Genomic DNA, 21,409 nt, shown 5'->3' with positions numbered 1-21,409 from the left:
TCTTGCAGATCATAGAAATCTTTAGTCCAAAAATGTGTGCAGATCATAACAGTTGAACACCAGATGGGTAAAACAATCTGTGTGTCTAGCTTCCACAGAATGCAGTACATGTAGAGAATGAAGGCTAAAGCATGAAAAAGAAGGGTGGGGCTAACTACACAGAGTTCCCCCAAGTACAGTGAGGTAGGGACAAAATTATTTAAAGACAAACGAACAATGCATGTGTAACATGCATCCCGTCAAAATCGAGGCTTTGAAATATTAAACAATTGAGAATCGAGTCCAAACAAGTAAAGACTGCATTCCAGGAACACCTGAAAAAAAGAAATGGAAAAACAAGAGAATAATAATGCAAACTTTAACATGCTGTAAAACTTTTGGCAAAAGACATACCCGTTTATTGAAAAAGCCTTAGAGGCTCGCTGCTCCTTCCTTAATTATCTTGACTTCTACTTTTCGAACCTTTCCCTCATTACTTGGCGCAGTCTTTGTAATGAGGTCAGTAGGCCAATGGTTGTGTGCATCCTTTTTATTTCAAGAGAACTAGAATGCCTACTTGTAGGTTGGGTTTGCCATGACCTTTAAAGGTTGCAAAGGTACTTCTTCCAATGATTCCAGAAGACATTGGCAAGGTGCTGAGCTTGCTTGGGGTAATTATGAACCAGCAGTGCATTGATGTAATGGCGACCTGGAGCTACAAGGGGACTTTTTTTTTTCTCACTGAACAGACTGGACTTCTTTATTTGACCACAAAGTACTGTAACTTGTGATTTTAATCATTTTGTTCAAAATGTAGAAGCTGGCTAGCCTTGCAAAGGTTTGGTCCCTTTTGAGATGTTCTCAATCTCCTGTGAGTATCTCCTATGGTATTTGATGTTGAACACATCAAATACCCTTTTTTCTTGGGAATTTTTCTTGATGGTGGTAGGCCCTTTATAGATGTGCCATCCACGACACTCTTTATGGTCCTTGGTATTGGTTGCAAATTGATGAGCAACATGGATAAGTCTTCCAATAACAGAAGACCACTTCGAAAAGCATTCAGAAATTTGAACTCTGCTTCATCTTTGACAGGGGTGTTGAGTGTAACAGTATTGCCTCTGATTTCCTTTTTAGACTCGGGATTACCCATTAAAATGCAGAACCAGTACGAATTGTGATGGGTTCACCGTTTTTTCAATACTATTAGTACCTGAAGACGTTTTTTGTTTTTTTCTCAAATAATAAAAAAAGTGTAAATGTCGGACATAACAGCAACTGGTTCTTGTCTGTAGCGGAGCAAAACTCGTATAAGGTTGTTCAGATTAGGCATGGAAGGAAGGACATTGTTGAGGGAAACACGATCATATTGAGCACTTGAGTCGAAGACCACCCAAATTATTATTATACATGATTTGTCTAGTGCCAACAGCTTGTGCATCACTGTACAACATGAGGGCTGTCAGTACAGTTACAATTCAATGCAGGAGGAATTGGAGAGCCCTGCTCGTTGGAGCTAACAATCTAGAAGATCTGATAACATCAGATTGTTAAAAAAATCATAGTGTCTAGCTCCAGCAGAATAGAGTAAATGTGTTTAGTGGAGGCTAAAGCATGAAGTAGAGTGGGACTAGCTACAAAGTGAGGTAAAGACATAATTATTTAAAGGCCAACAATGTGTGTGTTTTTTTTTTTACGGTCGGATATCTCTTATATGTATCTTGTCTAGCTATCTGCACTCCAATTGCATTAGTCGCAATCAGTCTGTCACTTCCACTCCTGTTACTTTTCAACTTCTATTCTAATTGGACCTATGCAGAAGTGTACCCAGAGTCCTTTTGTCATCCTTATTCTTCATTGATTCCACATCAGATAGTGGGATCCAAGATTTGTGTCCTTAGGCGAGGATTGGGTCTTAGTTTTGATTGGGTGGTAGACCCCCTCTCACTGCTTGGGCTCTGTTTTTAACCTGGGTCCATGGCCAAGAGGGAATTTTTGCCCCTTACCGGACCGATTGATTTTTGTCCTGATTTTGTCACAAGGCATGGTCATTTTGTATACACACCGATTATGGGATTTATGCACATATTTATCATGACTGTGGAAAAAAATACCAGAATCAAATGTATTTTTTGATGTCATTTCCATTTTTATACTTATTTTTCATTAAAATATTGTGCTTAGTGTTTTAACCTTGAGGGGTTACTGTTAAAGTACATTTTTAAACCTGTTACTGGAATGTTTACAGGTAGTAAGAAGACCACGAAGGGTCCAAATGGTGGTTCCAAGCAAATCTGAGCCTGCTTTGGATATTATGGGTGACTATACAGAATTTGAAAATCGAACAGCGTACAATGCATATAGTGACAGAAGCTTAGATCCAAGCCCAGGCTATAGAAGAGACCAGGAAAGGGGTCCTTATGAAAGAGATCAACGAGGATATGGAGCCCGTGCAAAAAGTGTTGACCAAGATCTTAATGTTGGTTATGGACTCGGGCAAGAATATAGTCGTGGCAGAAGTATGGAGCGAGGCCTTGATAATGAACAGAACTACCGAACCGACCGTGGCAGAAGCATAGACCGTGGTCTGGATGAGGACCATGGGTACAGAAGGGAAAGAAGTCGAGGCAGGAGTCTTGACCGAGACTTGGATGACCCGCGAAGCTATGGAAGGGATAGCAGTCGTGGAAGGACCTTGGATAGAGATGACCACTATGATAGAAATGTACAGCATAGCCCAGACAGAGGTTATGGCAGAAGGGCTTCTACTGAACGCAAATATGAAAAAGAATTGCATAGAAGTCGAGATAAACTTCAGTCTCGTAGCCCATCTCCTTCAGACACATCTACAAGTGTCCTTTTAACAAAGAAAAAGCCAAATGAAGGCAAGTGTTTTTTTTTTGTTTTTTTTCTTCCTCTTCCTGATGTCATTTTTCTCTGTCATTTAATTTGCAAGTGCCATTATGTATTTCATTTTGTATTCCAGAGTATGGGCTTCGACTTGGAAGTCAGATTTACATTAAGGGATTGACGAGCACTGGTTTGGCAGCAAAAGACGGGAATTTGCATGAAGGGGATATTGTTCTCAAGGTAGTTAATACATCTGGTTTTCTTATTATGTATTTATTCTTCATTTCTGCTTGCACTGTTTTGTCACTATAAACGTGTTGATTAAACACAAATCCTATTAGTTTAGATGACAGCTAAATTATGTAGAATAAACTAAACTATTTAAATATGTATTTCATATTAAAACAAGCACTAGCTGTATGAAATGAACATGACATTTTAAATGAGATGGAATATCCTAAAAAGCCTGTGAAAGCTTGTTGGAAAGACGGTCTACAAGTAATGATGCCGTTTTAGGAAGACCAAAACTTTGTAAAAATGTTTTGCTTTTAGTACATCTTTAGATGCATTTAAACTTCAAGCAGATATACAACACAAGTAATTTCAGCTATGTGTTCATTTTTTTTCTCCTCTTACAACTAGTATAGTTTGAATCTGTCTTGATCTTATTTTCCTGTAATTCCCCAAAGAGCAGTACTTGGGGAGTTTTGCCCAGCATTTTGAACTAACCAAGGCTCTATTTATATTGCTGCTCAGAATGCTGTCATTTCAATACTGTGAACATGCTTACATTAGGAATGGCCTCAATTTGCTGCTGTTATTCATTATGTACTCCAAAGGTTTCGGCAGGCTGAATTGCTTAAAGGAGAAGTAGGGCCCTGCTTCTTTTGTAAGTCACAGGAGTGCACTTTGTTATGCACTCTTGTGACCCCCCCCCCCCTATTGAGCCGGTCCAGGTTCTGGAGAGATCCCTACTTTAATGTCAGGAACCACCCAAATGCCTGGACCGACAGCTGGCTCAGCCTCTCGGTGAGCCTCTGAGAGGCTGAGCCAATCGCTCCCTGCACAGTCTAGTACTCCAATGAGTGCTGAAGGGGCAGACAGTGGTAACTTACAAGTACCAGCTCTCTGGTCACTTAAGACCTAGAACTGTGCAATCAGCGGTCTTTGATCGTTTGGTTCTCGGTCTTGGAGGCTGTGAAGGACAGCTGCAGCATTGGAGTACTGCTGCATCCACCTAGGTGAGTATGAACGTTTATTTTTTCAGAAGCCCGCACTTCTCTTTTACATGTATCATATTCCGCAGATAGGTCCAGCACTTAGCTGTGCTGTCTTGCAGTAGTTTCTGGGTTGCAGGACTGCCTGAACATAATTTGAAACCTTTGACAGATGAAACCGTTTACATCTAAAATTTCTTTTAAATATTAACTTTTTGCCTGGAATTCAGCTTGACATAGGCCATTTTCACTCTACAAACTATTTGTGGGCTTGTGGTCATATAAGCTAACTGTTGTGAAACATGCAGGATGTCAAAGCAGACCTCTTGTGAAAATGCTGCTTCATGTCTGACAGGGTAGGTTTTTCTTTTACTTCTGGGATATTGGTTCGGTTAGCGTTTCAGATCTGCTGTTGCTTATGACCTTTGGAAAGTCTTTATTTATATTCCCTGATCCTCCCACCTTGTGTTGCCATCGGTGTTTATTTTGGCAGAAAATCTCGATTATAGTTTTAGTGTTAGTCCTAGGGCTAAAATGGCATTTGCGTTTTAGTCCCATTATAGTGTTCTGGAAGTGTTTTAGTCGACTAAATCTCCAGTACAATTTAGTCTACTAAAATCATTTTAGATAATCAAATGGGTTTAGTTACATTGTAATGCATTATTTAAGCATCTCTACAATTTCCAAACTCATTATATACTCCTGGAGTGAAAAATCGAATAGGTTATGATTTATGGAATTAATGATTTGAACGTGATACAGATTTATCATTATATATGGTCTTTAAGGTAAACCAAGTTTTGTTACACGAATATTGCTGTTGTAACAGAACTGTAACGTTAAACAAAAACAAAAAAAACTCTTTGCGTGAAGATGCCACCATGCAGTAAATATTTACATGAACTTGTCTACTTTAAGACAATATATTATGTTTTGGGGGGTGTTTAATCTTCAGGCCTAAAGCCTCTGACTTTTTTTTTTCGAAGGGCGTTGGCCAAAAACTTGTCTTGCATACAAACGGCACACAATTGTCGGCCAACAAACACAAACGTAGTTAAGTACTACGTGTTTTTTTCTAGCACTTTAGCGCCACCCGTTGGGCACCTTCTGCTAATGTTGTGTTTGAGCATTGCTTCTGAGCATGCGTGTTTGTACCTTTGTCCGATGGACTTGCGTACACAAGCTCGGAAAATCCGACAACAAACCGTTGTTCACGGAAGATTTTAAAGCCTGCCATCCAACATTTGTCCGTGGAAAATCGGACAATTGTTCGATGGAGCATACAAACGGTCGGCTTTTTGGCCAACAGGCTGTCGCACAACTCCCGTTGGAAAATCAGATCGTGTACAATGCTTTAGTTGATTGATTTTTTTTTTTTTTTTTTTTTATTAAGCATAGGTGCAAAAACAGATCTGACAGCAAAAGGGTTAATCCTGCACATGATCAGATAGTGTGCTGCTCTCCCATAGTGGACAAGCTGTGATGCCTATTGACAAGGAGCAGGTCTCTTTCAGGGGGACTCTATATATCAGTATATATCAGTATGAAGTGTAAGTGTGTGGCAGTGTATGAGAGGGTTACCTACCCAGCCCCCACCATCCTAATAGCAGTGTTAATTTTGGCAGCAGATTTCGATTTAGTTTTAGTCTTAGTCCTAGGACTAAAATGGCATTTTATTTTTAGTCCCATTTTTGTCCTCTGCAATTGTTTGTCGTTTTTAGTCCACTAAATCTCCAGGACATTTTAGTCGACTGAAATCGAATGGGTGTAGTTAAACTGTAGTTAAACTGTAATTCATATTTTTAAGCATTTTTCTACAATTTCCAAACTCATTATATACTGCTGGAGTGAAAAATCAAATATGTTTATGCTGTTGAGGTATGAACATGCATTACAGGCCAGTGTTCATTTTGATGTCAAGTTTCAATTCAGTTTGTCTTTTGACTAAAATTACATTTTTAGCTTTAGACATATTTTAGTAGACTAAAATCTTTTAGTCGACAAAATGAACACTGCCTAATAGAACACCCCCCTTCCAGGTCGAGGTAACGGCCATCGATAGTCTAAACTTCTGTGGACACACTCTGTACACACTCCTGGCTGCTGTGGTGTGTACCATTCAAAAGCCGACTTCTGCCTTTCTGATAAAAGCAATTGGGCAGCTTCCCCCTTAAGTGCTCTAATTGTGGAAAAAATCATAAATTTTAAGGCATTTAAAAATATATTTATACATTTAAAGTAGAATTGCATATGAATCAGCAAGGAAAGTGAGTTTTATCGCCCAGCTGTTGCACATATGCAATCATTGTGGCCTGAGGTTGTGTGCTGGGATTATGCTTACTGCACATCAGTCACATGATGGAGATGCAATTCCACCTCCCAAACGTTAAAGCCCACTTAGGCGTTGGGAGTCAAAAAATGTTTCTGTCTTGGCCCTTCTATTGCATTATAGCGTTCTTGAAGCCTTTTATTTTTTCTTATGTTTTTAGATCAATGGCATTTTGACTGAGAACATGTCTTTAACTGAAGCTCAGACTTTGATCGAGAAATCGCGCGGGAAGCTTCAGTTGGTGGTTCTGAGAGACAAAAAGCAAACTTTGATCAACCTGCCTTATGTCGAAGACAGTGACTCTGAGATGGAAGGTGAGAAAACAGTGACTGTGTTAAAAGGTCTCTCGGCTTCAAAGAATCCGTAAACCGTAGGAACAAAAAAAGGGGGACCCAAAGGGTAGCCCCAGGTCGGACTTTAACGGCACAGTAAACAATGAAATTATAAAAAATATAATCTTTTAATGAAACATAAACACATACATGGTATACAATGAGACAGACAAAAATTACTTAAAAACCATATACATAGAATTACAGAGTATATGATATGAGCCCAAGTGCATCAATGTATTTCGCCGTTAAGCTTCATCAAGATGCATTCGGGATTTGCAGGAACATGAACAACGGGTCTCACTATTTTGCAGGAGAGTCAGTCTTGATCAATATATAGTAAAAGACCTTTTGTCCAATAAAGGGAAAAACAAGGTTGGCTCACACAAAGAGAGCAATTCTCATGGCGAGGAGTCGGGGTACCAGATGGCTCCTAAATGAAGGTGTCCTCGTGATATAGCCTCAAAACAGGGGGAGATGCATACAAAAAACCCACAAGGAGCAGAAAATTTCCCTGTGCAAAATGTATATTTGAGGGTTGGTATAATCTTCCATCCGAAATGTTCAAAAAACAAATATAGAAAGCTGCATCCAGGCTTGGAAATATATCAAGCTTAGAGCCATATTAGAATGCTCACACTGAATTGGTGGTATTGACGTATCAAACCCCTGGGAGAGCGGAATGCAAACGTTTTTTTGAACATTCCGGATTAAGGAGCCATCTGGTTCCCTGACTCCTCGCCATGAGAATTGCTCTTTGTGTGAGCCAACCTTGTTTTTCCCTCTTATTGGTCAAAACGTCTTTTACTATAAATTAAGACTGACTCTCCTGCAAGATAGTGAGACCCGTTGTTCCCGAATGTGTCATGATGAAGCTTAACAGTGAAACGGGTTGATGCACTTGGGCTCATATCATATACTCTGTAGTTCTATGTACCGTATTTATCGGCGTAAAACACGCACAGGCATATAACACGCACCCTAACCTTAAGAGGGAAGTTTCAGGAAAAAAAACTTTCCACAGCCCCCTGCGTATAACACGCAGGCACAGTTTACCCTCTATTTTCAGGGTAAAAAAGTGAGTGTTATACGCCAATAAATACAGTATATCCTTTTAAGTAATTTTTTGTCTGTCCCTTTTGTATACCATGTATGTGTTTGTCTCTTTAATATATATTTTTTTTATATTTTCATTGTTTACTGTGCCCCTAAAGTTTGACCTGGGGCTACCCTTTGGGTCCCTTCTTCTTTTTTTTTTTTTATTCCCAAAAGTACGGATGAGGCAATGTGAGTGCTTTGTCTATTTAATCGAATCGGTAAACCAAACATACAATTTTTACCTTGATATCAGAATAATACTATTGGCAAATATGTGTGTGTGTGTGTGTGTGTGTGTGTGTGTGTATATATATATATATAAAGTGGTGGTGTAGCCGAAACTTATTTATTTTTGATATTTGGGGAGGTTGGCATATCTGTCATGGTTTTTATTGCTGTTTGTGCCCCGGCTGTGCAGATTAACTCAATTTGTCCTGGTGATTGAAATTGAAAATTGATAGGAAATTCAACATTTTGCTTCTAAAACAAGAGGGAGGGTAAATCTTACAAAAAGGACACCTGTCCAAGTGGGCAATTCACCTCACTTTGAAGAGTTGTTGTATTCCCACTTTCTGATGCATCCCAAGGACAGGGAGTGAAGCAAAATATCACCAACAGAACTAAGACAGAAAAAAAAAATGCTTAAAAAAAAAAACCTGTGTGAACAGATTGAAAGAGCAAGATCTGGATTTTAAAGGGCCCACCCCAAACACCCAGACAGGGGAGTACTGTGTATAATTTTAGATGACAAGTTAGGAGTTCTCTTTATGCTAACTGCTTTATACAGTTATGAACATTAATTTTCTCAACTCGCCTTTCAGGACAACCTTGGAGAGAGCGCAGCTCTGCCTCTTCAATTAGGAAACACATGCCGCCCTTTTACATCCCTCCTCTTCCGCCATGGCTTCAGTTATTGTGTTTCCTCTGCCATGGTGGAAGCGCATGCTGTGAACCTAGGGGAGCTGCACTCTTCCAAAGCTGGAGAGAGAAGGCTTACCTTTTGTTGTTTCTGTCCAGATGGCCATCCCAGCTTCCCTCTAGATGATCGGGGGGTGTTCCGGAGTTCCTAGCCTCTCCTTGCTCAGAGGAGCATAGACCTGATAGGAAGCAGCGTCGGGTGCCCGTGGGTCCGCAGTTTGGCTCAGGTAGCCGGGCGGCTTACAGCTGCAGGTCAGCTTTACTTTACCGCATTCCTGTTCCGGGTCCTGTCGGGCGGGAGACGTCACGCGCAGCGATGCGGCTTCCTGTTGGGGGCGGGGCGGCGTGTGGTTCACGCCATCTGAAACGCAGAGGTCAAGGGACAGGCCTACAGAACGGTGCTTCCGGTTCTGGCCATCGCTGATGACGCCGGAACCGGGAAATTTAAAAAGCTGATGGTCCTCGCTGCATTCTCTGCTCAAGATGGACGAGGGATCTGCAGCAATGGCGGAAACGGGCGCCCCAAGCACCGCTCAGGCCCAGGTAAGAGGAGTACAGTGGTGCCTTTAATCTTCCCGTATGGGCTTATGTTTTTGTTTGTGTCCCTCCCTAAGGAGCCTGTATCTGCAGGGTCAAAGGTAACTTCTCTCGGACCCTGTCAGTTCACTTTGGTGGTGAAGTATGTTTGCACTGGTGCTTTCCCTTACTGGTGGTGGTTTTTTATTGTGTGCTTTAAAAAAAAAGGAGGGATAGGGGAGTTGGTTTTCTTTTTCTCTCTCTCCCCTCTGTGTTTCTTTAGGAAAAACTGAAACCTAAAAAAACACCACCTTCCTGCAAGAACCCTCTTAGGCCCCGTACACACCAGAGGATATCCGCTGGAAACGGTCCGCTGGACTGTTCCCAGCGGATAAATCCTCTGGCGGATTTGGATCTGATGGCTGTACTCACCATCAGATCGAAATCCGCACGGAATACATCCGCGGTGACGTGTCGCGCCGTCGCCACGACGATGACGCGGCGACGTGCGCGACGCTGGAAGGTAAATACTTCCACGCATGCGTCGAATCAATACGACGCATGCGAGGGAGGGGAGCGGACGGACTGATCCGGTGAGTCTGTACAGACGACCGGATCAGTCCGCTGGACTGGATACCAGCGAATACATTTCTTAGCATGCTAAGAAATTTGTATCCGCTGGAAATCCGTCGGCTGGAGAAATCTCCGCCGAAAAATGTCCGCTAGGCCGTGCACACGACCGGATTTGTCTGCTGGAACTGATCCGCGGATCAATCCCAGCGGATAGATCCGGTCGTGTGTACGAGGCCTTAGAGATACATGGCAGAAGACTATGTGTAAAACCTGTATCAGGGATCTAATGGAAGAGGAGACATGCCAGCAGTACAAGGAATTGTTTTCTTCTGTGCGAGAGCTCACAAATTCACTGAGTTCAGTTAGGTCCATGTTGGTTCAGAATCCAGCAGACCATAGTAAACCTCAGCAGCCACCACCTAGCCCAAAAACTTCCACCTCTAAGTCAGAGGTTATGGATTCTGGGGATGAGGGGACAAGTACTCTTCTCTCGGTCAAAGATTCAGAGGAGGAGGAAGAGGATGAGGATGGCAGGAGTTCCAGTTACAACGTTTCTTTAGACGAAGTGGACGACCTGCTTAGAGCAATTTATACTACCCTGGACATTCAGGAACAAAAGGTACAATTATCTCTTCATGATAAAATGTACCAGGGGGTGGACAACTCCAAACATAAAGTATTCCCAGTCCATAAAATAGTATTGGACGCTGTTAGAAATGAGTGGAAGGATCCGGAGAGGGGCCCCTTCTTTTCTAAAACCTTGAAGAAAAGATTCCCCTTTGTGGATAAGGAGTCGGAGGTCTGGAACAAGAAACCACGAGTTGATGCGGCTTTTTCTCAGGTTTCACGTCGCAAAGACCTCGCTTTCGAAGACATGGGGGTACTGAAGGATGCCATGGACAAAAGAGCGGACTCCCTGCTGAAAAAGGCATGGGATTCTACATCACTCAGTCTTAAACCTGGTATGACCTCCATTGTGGTGGCAAGGAACCTAGAGTGCTGGGTGGAAAAACGGATGAGCCATGTAGAGGCGGGCACGCCAAGAAAGGATCTTTTGGAATCATTTCCCCTGATTTTAAAGGCAGTCAGGTACATGGCTGATGCATCAGCTGAATCAATCAAGATGGCAGATCGATTCTCTGCTTTGGTAAATTCAGCCAGGCGTGCTGTCTGGCTAAAAACTTGGACAGGGGATACGGCCTCTAAAATTTGCAGTTTACCTTTTGCAGGGGATTTTCTTTTTGGGCCAGATCTGGAAAAAGTTTTGGACAGAACAGCCGATAAAAAGGACTTCCCAGCCAAAAAGAAACAGGCCACTAAAAATAATTTTCGTCCTGTTCAGCAGCCCAATAAAAATAGAGAACATAACAAAAAGCGCTGGGTTCTACAGGGGCAGGGGAAGAGGAGGAGTTCTATTTAGATCTCCCCCAGACCAAACCTCAAAAGACAAATGACAATCTTACTCCAGTGGGGGGAAGATTGTCCGCCTTCCTTTGTCAATGGAACCAAATGGCCAAAAGTGCCTTTTGTAAAAAAACATCATTGCTCAGGGGTACAACCTGGAGTTTTCAGAATGCCCTCCAAGCTGATTTTATGTCGCAGCCCTACCAAGGGATCAGGAGAAGTCTTCCGCTATGATGAGCCTGTTAAAGGATCTGATCCAACAGGAAGTAATTGTCCAAGTCCCAAAACAGGAGGGTCGGGGGATTTACACCATATATTCCTAGTGAGAAAGCCGTCAGGCAAGTTTTTAGTCTAATTCTGAATCCTGAAGATCCTGAACAAATCGATACGGTACAAACACTTTTGCATGGATACAATACACTCCATAACAAAGTTAAAGCTAGAATGCTTCATGGCATCCCTGGATCTAAGAGACGCCTACCTACATGTTCCAATAGCTCAGGCCTTCCAACGGTTTCTTCGCCTGGCTATTAATCTAGGGACCTCAGTCTGGCATCTACAATTCAGGGCTCCTCTGCCGTTTGGCCTTTCGTCTTCCCCCCAGGATTTTCACAAAGGTTATGGCGGAAGCCCTGGAGCCTCTGAAACTGAGGGGGATCTTGGTTGTTCCATATCTGGACGACCTACTATTTTTTGCAGATTCCAGAGATCGGGTTGTGACAAATCTTCAAATGTCACAGACTCATCTCAGAAGTCTAGAGTGGTTATTAAATATAGAAAAGTCAAATTTAGGAGATGAGGTTTCTGGGTTACACCATAAATTTGGTTCTGCAAAAAGTGTTTCTCCCTCAGGAAAAGATTAAAAAAGTCTATTCTGCAGTGAGTCAGATTCAGACGAATCTCTGTGTCAATAAGGGCAGCCATGGCAGTATTGGGCCTTCTCACGGCTTCGATCCCTGCTGTTCAGTGGGCAAGATTACACTCCAGACCCCTCCAGAGGAACATCTTACAAATTTGGTCACACCAGGAGTTGCTGGAAAAGCGTTTCAAACTAACATCAAAAGTAAAACGGGCATTCTGGTGGTGGAGGGACTCTTCAAATCTGTCGAAGGGTCTCTCATGGGTCTTTCCTTCAGACAAACGTCTGACAACAGACGCAAGTGCCTGGGGATGGGGAGCCCACCTGGACGGGCAAACCGCACAAGGGTTTTGGTCCAAAGCAGAAGCAAGGAAGTTGTCAAATTGGCGAGAGCTAAAAGCCATTTTTATGGGTCTCCTGGCCTTTCAACAGATGGTGAAGGGACATCATGTGCAGGTCCTGTCGGACAACACAACAGCAGTAGCCTATGTGCTCAAACAAGGCGGAACCAGGAGCCAAGGTCTGATGGAACTAGCCAACCAGTTATTGTCCTGGGCGGAGATAAACATGGCTTCCTTGTCAGCAGTTCACCTAAAATGATCTCAAAATCTGCTAGCAGACCTTCTAAGCAGAAGGAGAGTGGTGGAGGCAGAATGGAGTCTGAATTTAGGAGATATTCTCCATGATCTCCAAAGAATCTCAAGTGGATCTCTTCGCCAGCCTGCAAAACTCGAAGGTTCAGGAATTCTTTTCTCTCCACAGAGGAGACCAGGCGATAGGCATAGATGCTCTAGCTCACACATGGAATTACCAGCTGTGTTACGCCTTTCCCCCCTTTCCTTTAATCCCGTTGGTTCTAAGGAAATTCAGGGAAGAAAATACCAACTTAATCCTGATCACTCCCTTCTGGCCAAAAAGACCTTGGTTTGCAACAGTATTGAATCTGGCCTTAAAACTTCCATGGAAACTACCGTCCAGGAAGGACCTTCTAACAAAGGGCTCTGTGTGTCATCCAAAAGCAGACAAGGTTACACCTAAACGCTTGGTTTCAGAGGAAGACCTTCTAAAAGCCAAAGGATTGTCCGAAAAAGTGGTAAAGACCCTACTGTCTAGTAGAAAGTAGGTAACTAGGGTTATTTACCTTAAAGTATGGAAGAAGTTCAACTCTTGGTGTTCTTCCAAAAACCTTCAAACCAAAAGTGTTTCAGCCAGGCGAAGAAACCGTTGGGAGTTTCTCCATGAGGGAATGGGGAAAGGACTTGCAGCCAGTACCTTAAAAACGCAGGTAGCGGCTCTTTCTGTTTATTTGGAAAAAACTCTGTCCAGAGAACCCTTGATTTCTAGATTTTTTTTTTTTTATGGCACTTGCTCGAAACAGACCTGTGACCCTCAAGTTCCAACTAGAAAAAACTTTATTGTTTTACATGGTCTCACGGGAGCTCTGTTTTGAACCTTTAGAAGGTACTTCTTTGAAAAATTTTATTCTCGAAACAGCTTTTTTGGTGGCCATTACTTCAGCAAGACGAGTCAGCGAGCTCCAAGCTCTGGCCATTACAGAACCTTTTCTAAGAATCTTTTCAGACCGGATGATCCTTCAGACGGATCCCGCCTTTCTTCCAAAAGTGTCATCAACTTTCCATCGATCACAAGAAATTATTTTACCCACTTTTTCTTCAAATCCTACTCACGCAGGGGAAGAAGCTTTTCATACATTGGATGTGAAAAGGTGCCTGATACAGTTTCTTTCAGTTACTAAAGAATTCAGAAAATCAAATGCTCTATTCATAACATTTTCAGGTCCCCGTAAAGGGGAGAAGCTTCCAAAAGTACGCTAGGAAGATGGCTCAAACTCACAATTATATAAGCCTATAAAGCCAAAGGAGAAGTGCCTCCCTCAGGTATTGCTGCACACTCAACAAGATCAACTGCAGTTTCCAGGGCCGGTGCTACACCCGAGCAGATTTGCAAGTCTGCCACCTGGTCCAACTACTCAACGTTTCTTAGGCACTATAGAAGGGAAATGCAATTAGCGGACCTCCAGATGCAAAACTACAAATCCCGTCATGCCTCTGCCTCTGGGTGTCATGCTCGTAGCTGTCAGAGCGTTGCTATGCCTCGTGGGATTTGTAGTTCTGCAACACCTGGAGGTCCACTAATTGCATATCCCCGCACTATAGGTTGGACTTGCTGTCTGCCGCCGATCAAGCTCATCAGTAGGTCTAAGTCTTCTTTCTACCCGGTCACAGCATATAAACGGCCAGGTGGGCTTTTCGTTCTTCTTACTGGATGTTCTTGAACGTCTGGTCAAAGCGTGGCCACATGCCCACGCAGCCCGATGGGCCTGTGTCCCCCGGACACTGTACATCACTTCTCAGCAGAAGAGCTCTGTGATTGGCCCTCTTGATCACACAATGGCTGTGTCCAATCACCGCCATCGTGTGATGTAAATAGAGCCACTTATCAGGCAATCGGCTTTGCTTCTCCTGACAAAGAGCATGTCGGTGAGAAGCATAGACGATCTGTGCTGCCAGACAGGGATCAGTTTGTTTAGAGTTTTTACAGCTTTTCACACACTGATCACCCAGCTAGTGTCCTGTCAGTGTCCCCACACAGTGAAAAACACCTGGCGCACATCTGTCCCAGTGATCAACATGTCGCACATCTGTCACACAACTGTCAAATCTGTCAACATGGCTAAAAAATAAAATTTTCATTTTTCTTTCCGCATTTTCCAAAAACTTGTGTCAAAAAATGACATGTTCAAAAGACTCATTATGCCTTATAGTATACACGTTTGGGAGTTTTAATTTCCAAAATTGGGACATTTTGTGGATAATTCCATTGTCCTGGTGCTCCAGGGGCTTCAAAAGTGTAATAGGTAGTCCGAAAAAGAAATGTATAATTTATGCTTCTAGAATGCCTGACTGTGCTTCCTGCATGTTGGGCCTCTGTGGCCAGGCGGTGGAAAAGTCTCGCCATACTGAGGGGGAGTAGCAGAATATATTTTGGGGTGCAATTGGCAGTTTACCTATGCCATGTGGGAGAAATAACTTATTTATGATTTATTTTGGGGGGGCGGGATTAATTTTCCAAACAATTGTGAGCAAAAAACTGCAACTTCAAAAAACACTCACTATGCCTCTTACTAAGCAACCTTGGACTGTCTGCTTAAAAAAAAAAAAAATAGGATCATGGGGGGGGGGGGGGTGTTATTTGTACTGTCCTGACTGTCCGCAACAAATGATGGACAGTTAGTACATCAGGATTGATCAATTTTCAGTGATGCGTAGCATAGCTTGGTTTCAAACAAACCAATTTATAAACTTACCAGGTTTTGTTTGTTTTTTTACACCAAAGACATAGCAGAATACATTCTGGCCTAAATTTATGATGACATTTTGAGTTTATTGGATTTCTTTTAAAACAAAGTAAAAAATAATATTGGCGTTTTTTTTCAAAATGATTTTTTTTTCTTTGTCTATATCGCAATAAATAAAAACCGAGTGGTGAATAAATACCACCAAAAGAAAGCTCTTTGTGTGAACAAAATGGAAAATAAAAATCATTTGGGTACAGTGTAGCATGACTGAGTAATTGTCATTTAAAATGTGAGAGCGCTGAAAATTGGTCTGTGAAGGAAGGGGATGAAAGTGCCCAGTATTGAGGTGGTTAAAGTGTACATGTATGTACAAATGTGTTGGCTGGGTTCGATCACTTTATTTAAATGTTTTTTTTTTTCCCATTTTAGATGAGCCTCCTCATTCAAACAGAAGAAGAAATCCAAGGTCCAAGGAGCAATAAACAAAGGTGTGTACTCCAACATTGTTGACTGGCACAGGATAAGATCTGTGCAAACAATTAAAATGGCTTGTTTTTCCATACATTTATAACTTCACCCCTTCACGCCGACAGTACGCATGCAGGTGATAAAAATTTGAATATCGTGCAAAAGTTCATTTATTTCACTAATGCAACTTAAAAGGTGAAATTAATGTGAGAGCGACTCATTACATGCAAAGCAAGATAGTTCAAGCAGTGATTTGTCATCATTGTGATGATTATGGCTTACAGCTCATGAAAGCCCCAAATCCACAATCTCAGAAAATTGGAATATTGCATGCAATCAATAAAACAAGGATTGTTCATAGAACAATATTGGACCTGTGAAAAGTAGAAGCATGCATATGTACTCGGTACTTGGTTTGGGCCCCTCAATGTGGCGTGGCATAGAAGCGATCAGCCTGTGGCACTGCTGAGGTGTTATGGAAGACCAGGATGCTTAAATAGCGGCCTTCAGCTCTTCTGCATTGTTCGGTCTCGTGTCTCATCTTTCGCTTGGCAATGCCCCATAGATTCTCTATGGGGTTCAGGTCAGGCGAGTTTGCTGGTTAATCAAGCACAGTAATCCCACGGTCATTGGACCAGGTTTTGGTGCTTTTGGCAGTGTGGGAAGGTGCCAAGTCCTGCTGGAAAATGAAGTCAGCATCCCCATAGAGCTCGTCTGTGGAAGGAAGCAGGAAGTGCTCCAAAATCTCTTGGTATGGTAGACGGCTGTGTTGACCCTGGACTTAATGAAGCACAGTGGACCATCGCCAGCAGATGACATGGCTCCCCAAATCAACACAGACTGAAAACTTCACACTGGACTACAAGCATCTTGCAGGGTGTACATCTCCATTCTTCCTCCATACTCCGGCTCCTTGCTTTCCAAATGAGATGCAAAATTTGCTCTCATCAGAAAAGAGGACTTTGGACCACCGAGCACCAGACCAGGTCTGTTTTTCTTTAGCCCAGGTAAGACGCTTCTGACATTTTGTTGTTCAGGAGTGGGGGGGTGACAAGCGTAATACGACATTGAAAGCCCATGTCCAGGATCCCGTCTGTGTGTGGTGCCTCTTGATGCCCTGACTCTAGACTCAGTCCACTCCTTGTGAAAGTCCAAAACTTTTGAATGGCTTTTTCCTGACAATCCTCTTCAGGCTGCGCTCATCCCTGCTGCTTGTGCACCTTTTTCTTCCACACTTTTCCCTTCCACATAACTTTCTATTAATGTACTTTGATACAGCACTTTGGGAACATCCAACTTCTTTTGCAATTACCTTTTTTGAGGCTTTTCTTCCTTATGGAAGGTGTCAATGATGGTTTTCTGCACAACTGTCAGGTCAGCAGTCTTTCCCATGATTGTGATTCCTACTGAACCAGACTGAGAGACCATTTAAAGGCCCAGGAACCCTTTGCAGGTGTTATGGCTTAATTGGCTGGTTAGAGTGGGACACTTTGAGCCTAGAATATTGCACCTTTTCACAATATTCCAATTTTCTGAGATTGTGGGCTTGGGGTTTTCATGAGCTGTAAGCCATAATCATCACAATTATGACAAATCACGGCTTGAACTATCTTGCTTTGCATGTAATGAGTCTCTCTTTTATATTTCACATTTTTAAGTTGCATTAGTGAAACAAATGAAGTTTTGAAAGATATTCAAATTTTTTTCAATTATCGCCTGTATATGCAGCCCTGCTGGTTTTTTTTTCCGTCGAGCCACATATATGTTTATCTGTCTTTGTGCTGGGAATGCTCCTGACGCAGGCAAATAACATACACATATGTGGCATCACTGTGATTGTCCAGAGCAGAAGAATTTATTTTGTGTTGTTCTTTTGGAGGTAGGTTGTGGTAGTAACAATAAATATTCAGCTAATTAAAAAAAGAAAAATGATTTACTATTTTGGGCCTGTTTTCTTTTGATAAAGGAAAAAAAATCGGCAATATCCATTACCATTTACCACCAAATGAAAGCCCAATTATTCCTGGAAAAAACACATAATTCACCTGGATGCACAAAGTAGATGTGGTGATGCACTATATTACCAAAAGTATTGGGACGCCTGCCTTTGCATGCACATTAAATTTAATGGCGTCTTAGTCCGTAGTGTTTAATATTGAGTTGGCCCACCCTTTTCAGCTATAACTGCTTCAACTCGACAAGGAGTGTCTTTGGGAATGTCATGGTATGCTGATGCCTTAAGAGTTCTCTTCACTGGAACTAGGGGGTCAAGCCTAACCCCTGAAAAACAACCGCATACCATAATATCCTCCTCCACCAAATGATTTAAACCAGTGTACAAAGCAAGGCCTATGAAGACATGAATAAGAGAGTTTGTGCAGGTCAGTTCCTCCACCCCAAAGTCCTGACCTCAACCTGATGGAACACCTTTTGGGGTGAATTGGAGCGGAGACTGCGAGCCAGGCCTTCTAGTCCACATGAGTGCCTGACCTCACAAATGCACTTCTGGAAAAATGGGCAAACCTTCCCATAGACACACTCCTAAACCTTGTGGCCAGCCTTCCCAGAAGCTTGTATAGCTGCAAAGGGTGGGCCAACTCAATATTGAACCCTGCGGCCTTGGACACCATTAACGTGTGTGTAAAGGCAGGTGTCCCAATACTATAGTGTATAACCAGTTTTACTAACACATGTCAAATTTGCTAAATTGTGCTTGGGCCAATAAATTTGTTTTAACCTTAGGCGGGAAGGGGGCACGCTTTACGTCTAGAGGAAAAGAGATTTAATCTCCAAATACGGAAAGGTTTCTTTCACAGTAAGAGCTGTGAAAATGTGAAATAGACTCCCTCAAGAGGTGGTTCTGGCCAGCTCAGTAGATTTGCTTTAAAAAAGGCCTGGATTCTTTACTAAATGTACATAATATAACTGGGTAATAACCTTTTTTAGGTAAAGTTGATCTAGGGAATATCCTATTGCCTCTCGGGTTATCAGGAAGGAATACATTTTTCCCCCCTGCTGGAGCAAATCGGATCATGCTTTGCTGTTTTTTTTTTTTTTGTTTTTTTTTTTGCCTTCCTCTGGATCAACTGTGTATATGGGATTGTATGTATGTATGTATGTATGTTTATTTTTTTTTCTCTTGGTTGAACTAGATGGACTTGTGTCTTCTTTCAACCTGACCAACTATGTAACTGTCAATTCAGTGCAGTGGTCTTCTGAAGTACATTTCTTTCATTTAAAAAAAAAAATGAGCAACCTTAAAATCCTAGTGGTAATGAACCAGGCTGCGAAAATAATAGTCAATCTACGTAACTGCAAATATCCTAAATTATTAGGAAGATCATACAACTGTATTACAAAGCAGATGAAACACTTTTTTTTTTTTTTTTTTTGTGAAGATGCATAACGCGTGTAGGTGGAAATGCATTTAGCTAATGAGGGGAATCTGCAAACTTCAATGGTTAAGGCACTCTAATCTGTATACTCCATCAGCACTGCCTCCTATTGTAGTGTCCCCCTCCTGTGTGTGATTTATTAAAATAAATGCTGCAAATACCTAATTTCAGAGCTGAGTTTGTGATCACATGACTGTGCAGCTCTCTCCTTTCCTCTTCTGACAGATGCAGCAGGAGGGGCAGAGATTCCCCTGCTGACGACAGTCTGGAGGGGAGGAGGAAAGCCGGCCGGTCATGTGAATGCAATCTCGGCTCTGAAATTAGATATTTGCAGCATCTGATTTTATAAATCTCACACACAGGGGGACACTGCAATAGTAGACAGCGCTGATGGTGTATACAGGTTAGTGTTATGCAAGCAGCAGGAGGGGGAGGCACAACACTGTCACAAGCAGGGAGGGGGGAGGAAGAAAGGACACATGTAAGCAGGCTGCAGATGACAGAGGCACATAAACTGGCCACAGTGCTCAGCAGCCATGATAAACTGTGGTCGGTTTACATAGGGGAAGGTAGAAACTGGCAGGATCAGCCAGGTTTTTTAGGTGTTATATGGGGCCAAATGACACCGCACAAGCACTGTCATATAACATGCTTTAAAGGAGGTTAACATATGCTTTAACTTTAGATTTAACAAAGCAGTAAAGAGAGGGATTATTTTGTTACTCCATATATAGAGCAATTCTTTGTAAAAGAATTGGCAGCATAACATTGTTTTGATTGTTAAAGCGGAGTTCCACCCAAAAGGGGAACTTCCGCTTATTAGTCTCCTCCTCCCCCCCCCCCCCAGTGACTTTTGGCACGTTTCAGAGGGGGGAGGGTTGAACGGGGACCTGTTTCTGACTGGCCCCTTTCCCCGATTCCTGGAGACGGTGCCGTCTCTCGGAAGTTCAGCCCTCCCTCCTTCCTCTACCACTGGGCCAATTTGAAAGCGTGCTGCGCTTCACGCATGCGCAGTGGGGAACCGGCTGTGAGGCCAACAGGACCTCCGCTTTAATGCATTAGAATGCCAGGAAAAGAGGGTTATAATTTAACAATTTAATAGTTAAACGCTGCTATCTATCATATCGTGAGTAAAACTATGGCGCTTTAGAAAAGGTTTCTACATTACGTTGGCCTGACTTTGATATGATTTCAATGTAACGCAGTGTAAAAAGTCGCATCAAAGTCAGACTCCAAAGTTGCACTGAAAGTCGGGCTAGTGTTAACCAAGCCTTAGATTTGGAGCTGTGCCTTTTTGTGTTAAAATATTATTTATTTTTTTCCCTGTTAAAATGCTTTATTCATTTTTTTTGTTTGTTTTGCAGGTCCATGTTGTGGTTTCGAGATCAAATTTTCTCTTTTGCTAACCAAAGATGTACATGTACTTGAGCACACAAAATATTTGTATTTTGTATTACATTAAAGACTAATTCTTAACAAACATATCTTTGTTAAACTTAATTTGCGGAAATGCTTCCCTACTTAGGACTTGCTTATTTTACGATCACTTAATATTTAGGAAGGTGAATTCAAAACCTAAGTGAAAAATGTCCTAATCACACCCAGAAAATGGGATATGCATGATTTATGAATGTTTGGGGATTCTTAACAAAAATCCTAGCAGGGTTTCACCCAGGTTTTCTAGACTGTATATACTTTTGTGTATGCCCTAAAAAGTGGTGCAAATTTAAGCTGAAGTTGGTGTCCTAAAAAATGCATTACATTTATTTTATTATTGCCCACCACCATTCCCAGCAACAATGTAGTCAATTTCACAATGCTATACCATACACAGCTCACTGAGAATAATAGAACATGTTCAGTGGCCTTCAATATTTGCTGTTAACCATGCCGCTAAGGGCCTTGTCACAGAGGTGTTTTTACCACTGTTGACAAAATTGGCAGAAAAATTCAATAAGCAGCTTTTACTTGTTGCAATGTAGGGGCACCTCGCTGCTTTGGGAAACAAGGAAATGCCTTAAGTGTAGATGAGAAAGTTCTAGTGGGTATAATGGTGGCAAGTGGGACATAGGCCTAAAGTCAAACAGATCTAATTTTGTATACATCTCGCATGTCAGTTTTACAACTCCTTAAAAATCTCAAGTCCCCAACT

The 21,409-nt window shown here is 42.1% G+C and overlaps 1 protein-coding gene across 3 annotated transcripts in view; it reads left to right on the top strand.

The window, feature by feature from the left end:
- Window positions 1-20,739, top strand: part of LOC120943528 (tight junction protein ZO-2-like) — a 49,407-nt gene extending 28,668 nt beyond the window's left edge. For all 3 annotated transcript variants that reach the window (XM_040356897.1, XM_040356906.1, XM_040356889.1), the window contains 5 exons: window positions 2,228-2,864; window positions 2,966-3,069; window positions 6,536-6,689; window positions 15,824-15,882; window positions 20,622-20,739. In XM_040356897.1, coding sequence (XP_040212831.1) covers window positions 2,228-2,864; window positions 2,966-3,069; window positions 6,536-6,689; window positions 15,824-15,876 — 948 coding nt within the window. In that variant the 3' untranslated portion in view covers window positions 15,877-15,882; window positions 20,622-20,739. The remainder of the gene's footprint in view (window positions 1-2,227; window positions 2,865-2,965; window positions 3,070-6,535; window positions 6,690-15,823; window positions 15,883-20,621) is intronic.
- The last annotated feature ends 670 nt before the right edge of the window (window positions 20,740-21,409 follow it).

Source organism: Rana temporaria, chromosome 1 (assembly GCF_905171775.1).
Source record: "Rana temporaria chromosome 1, aRanTem1.1, whole genome shotgun sequence".
NCBI classification, from domain to species: domain Eukaryota; kingdom Metazoa; phylum Chordata; class Amphibia; order Anura; family Ranidae; genus Rana; species Rana temporaria.
The sequence above is the reverse complement of the archived record's forward strand: the minus strand, read 5'-3'. Positions and strand labels throughout refer to the sequence as shown.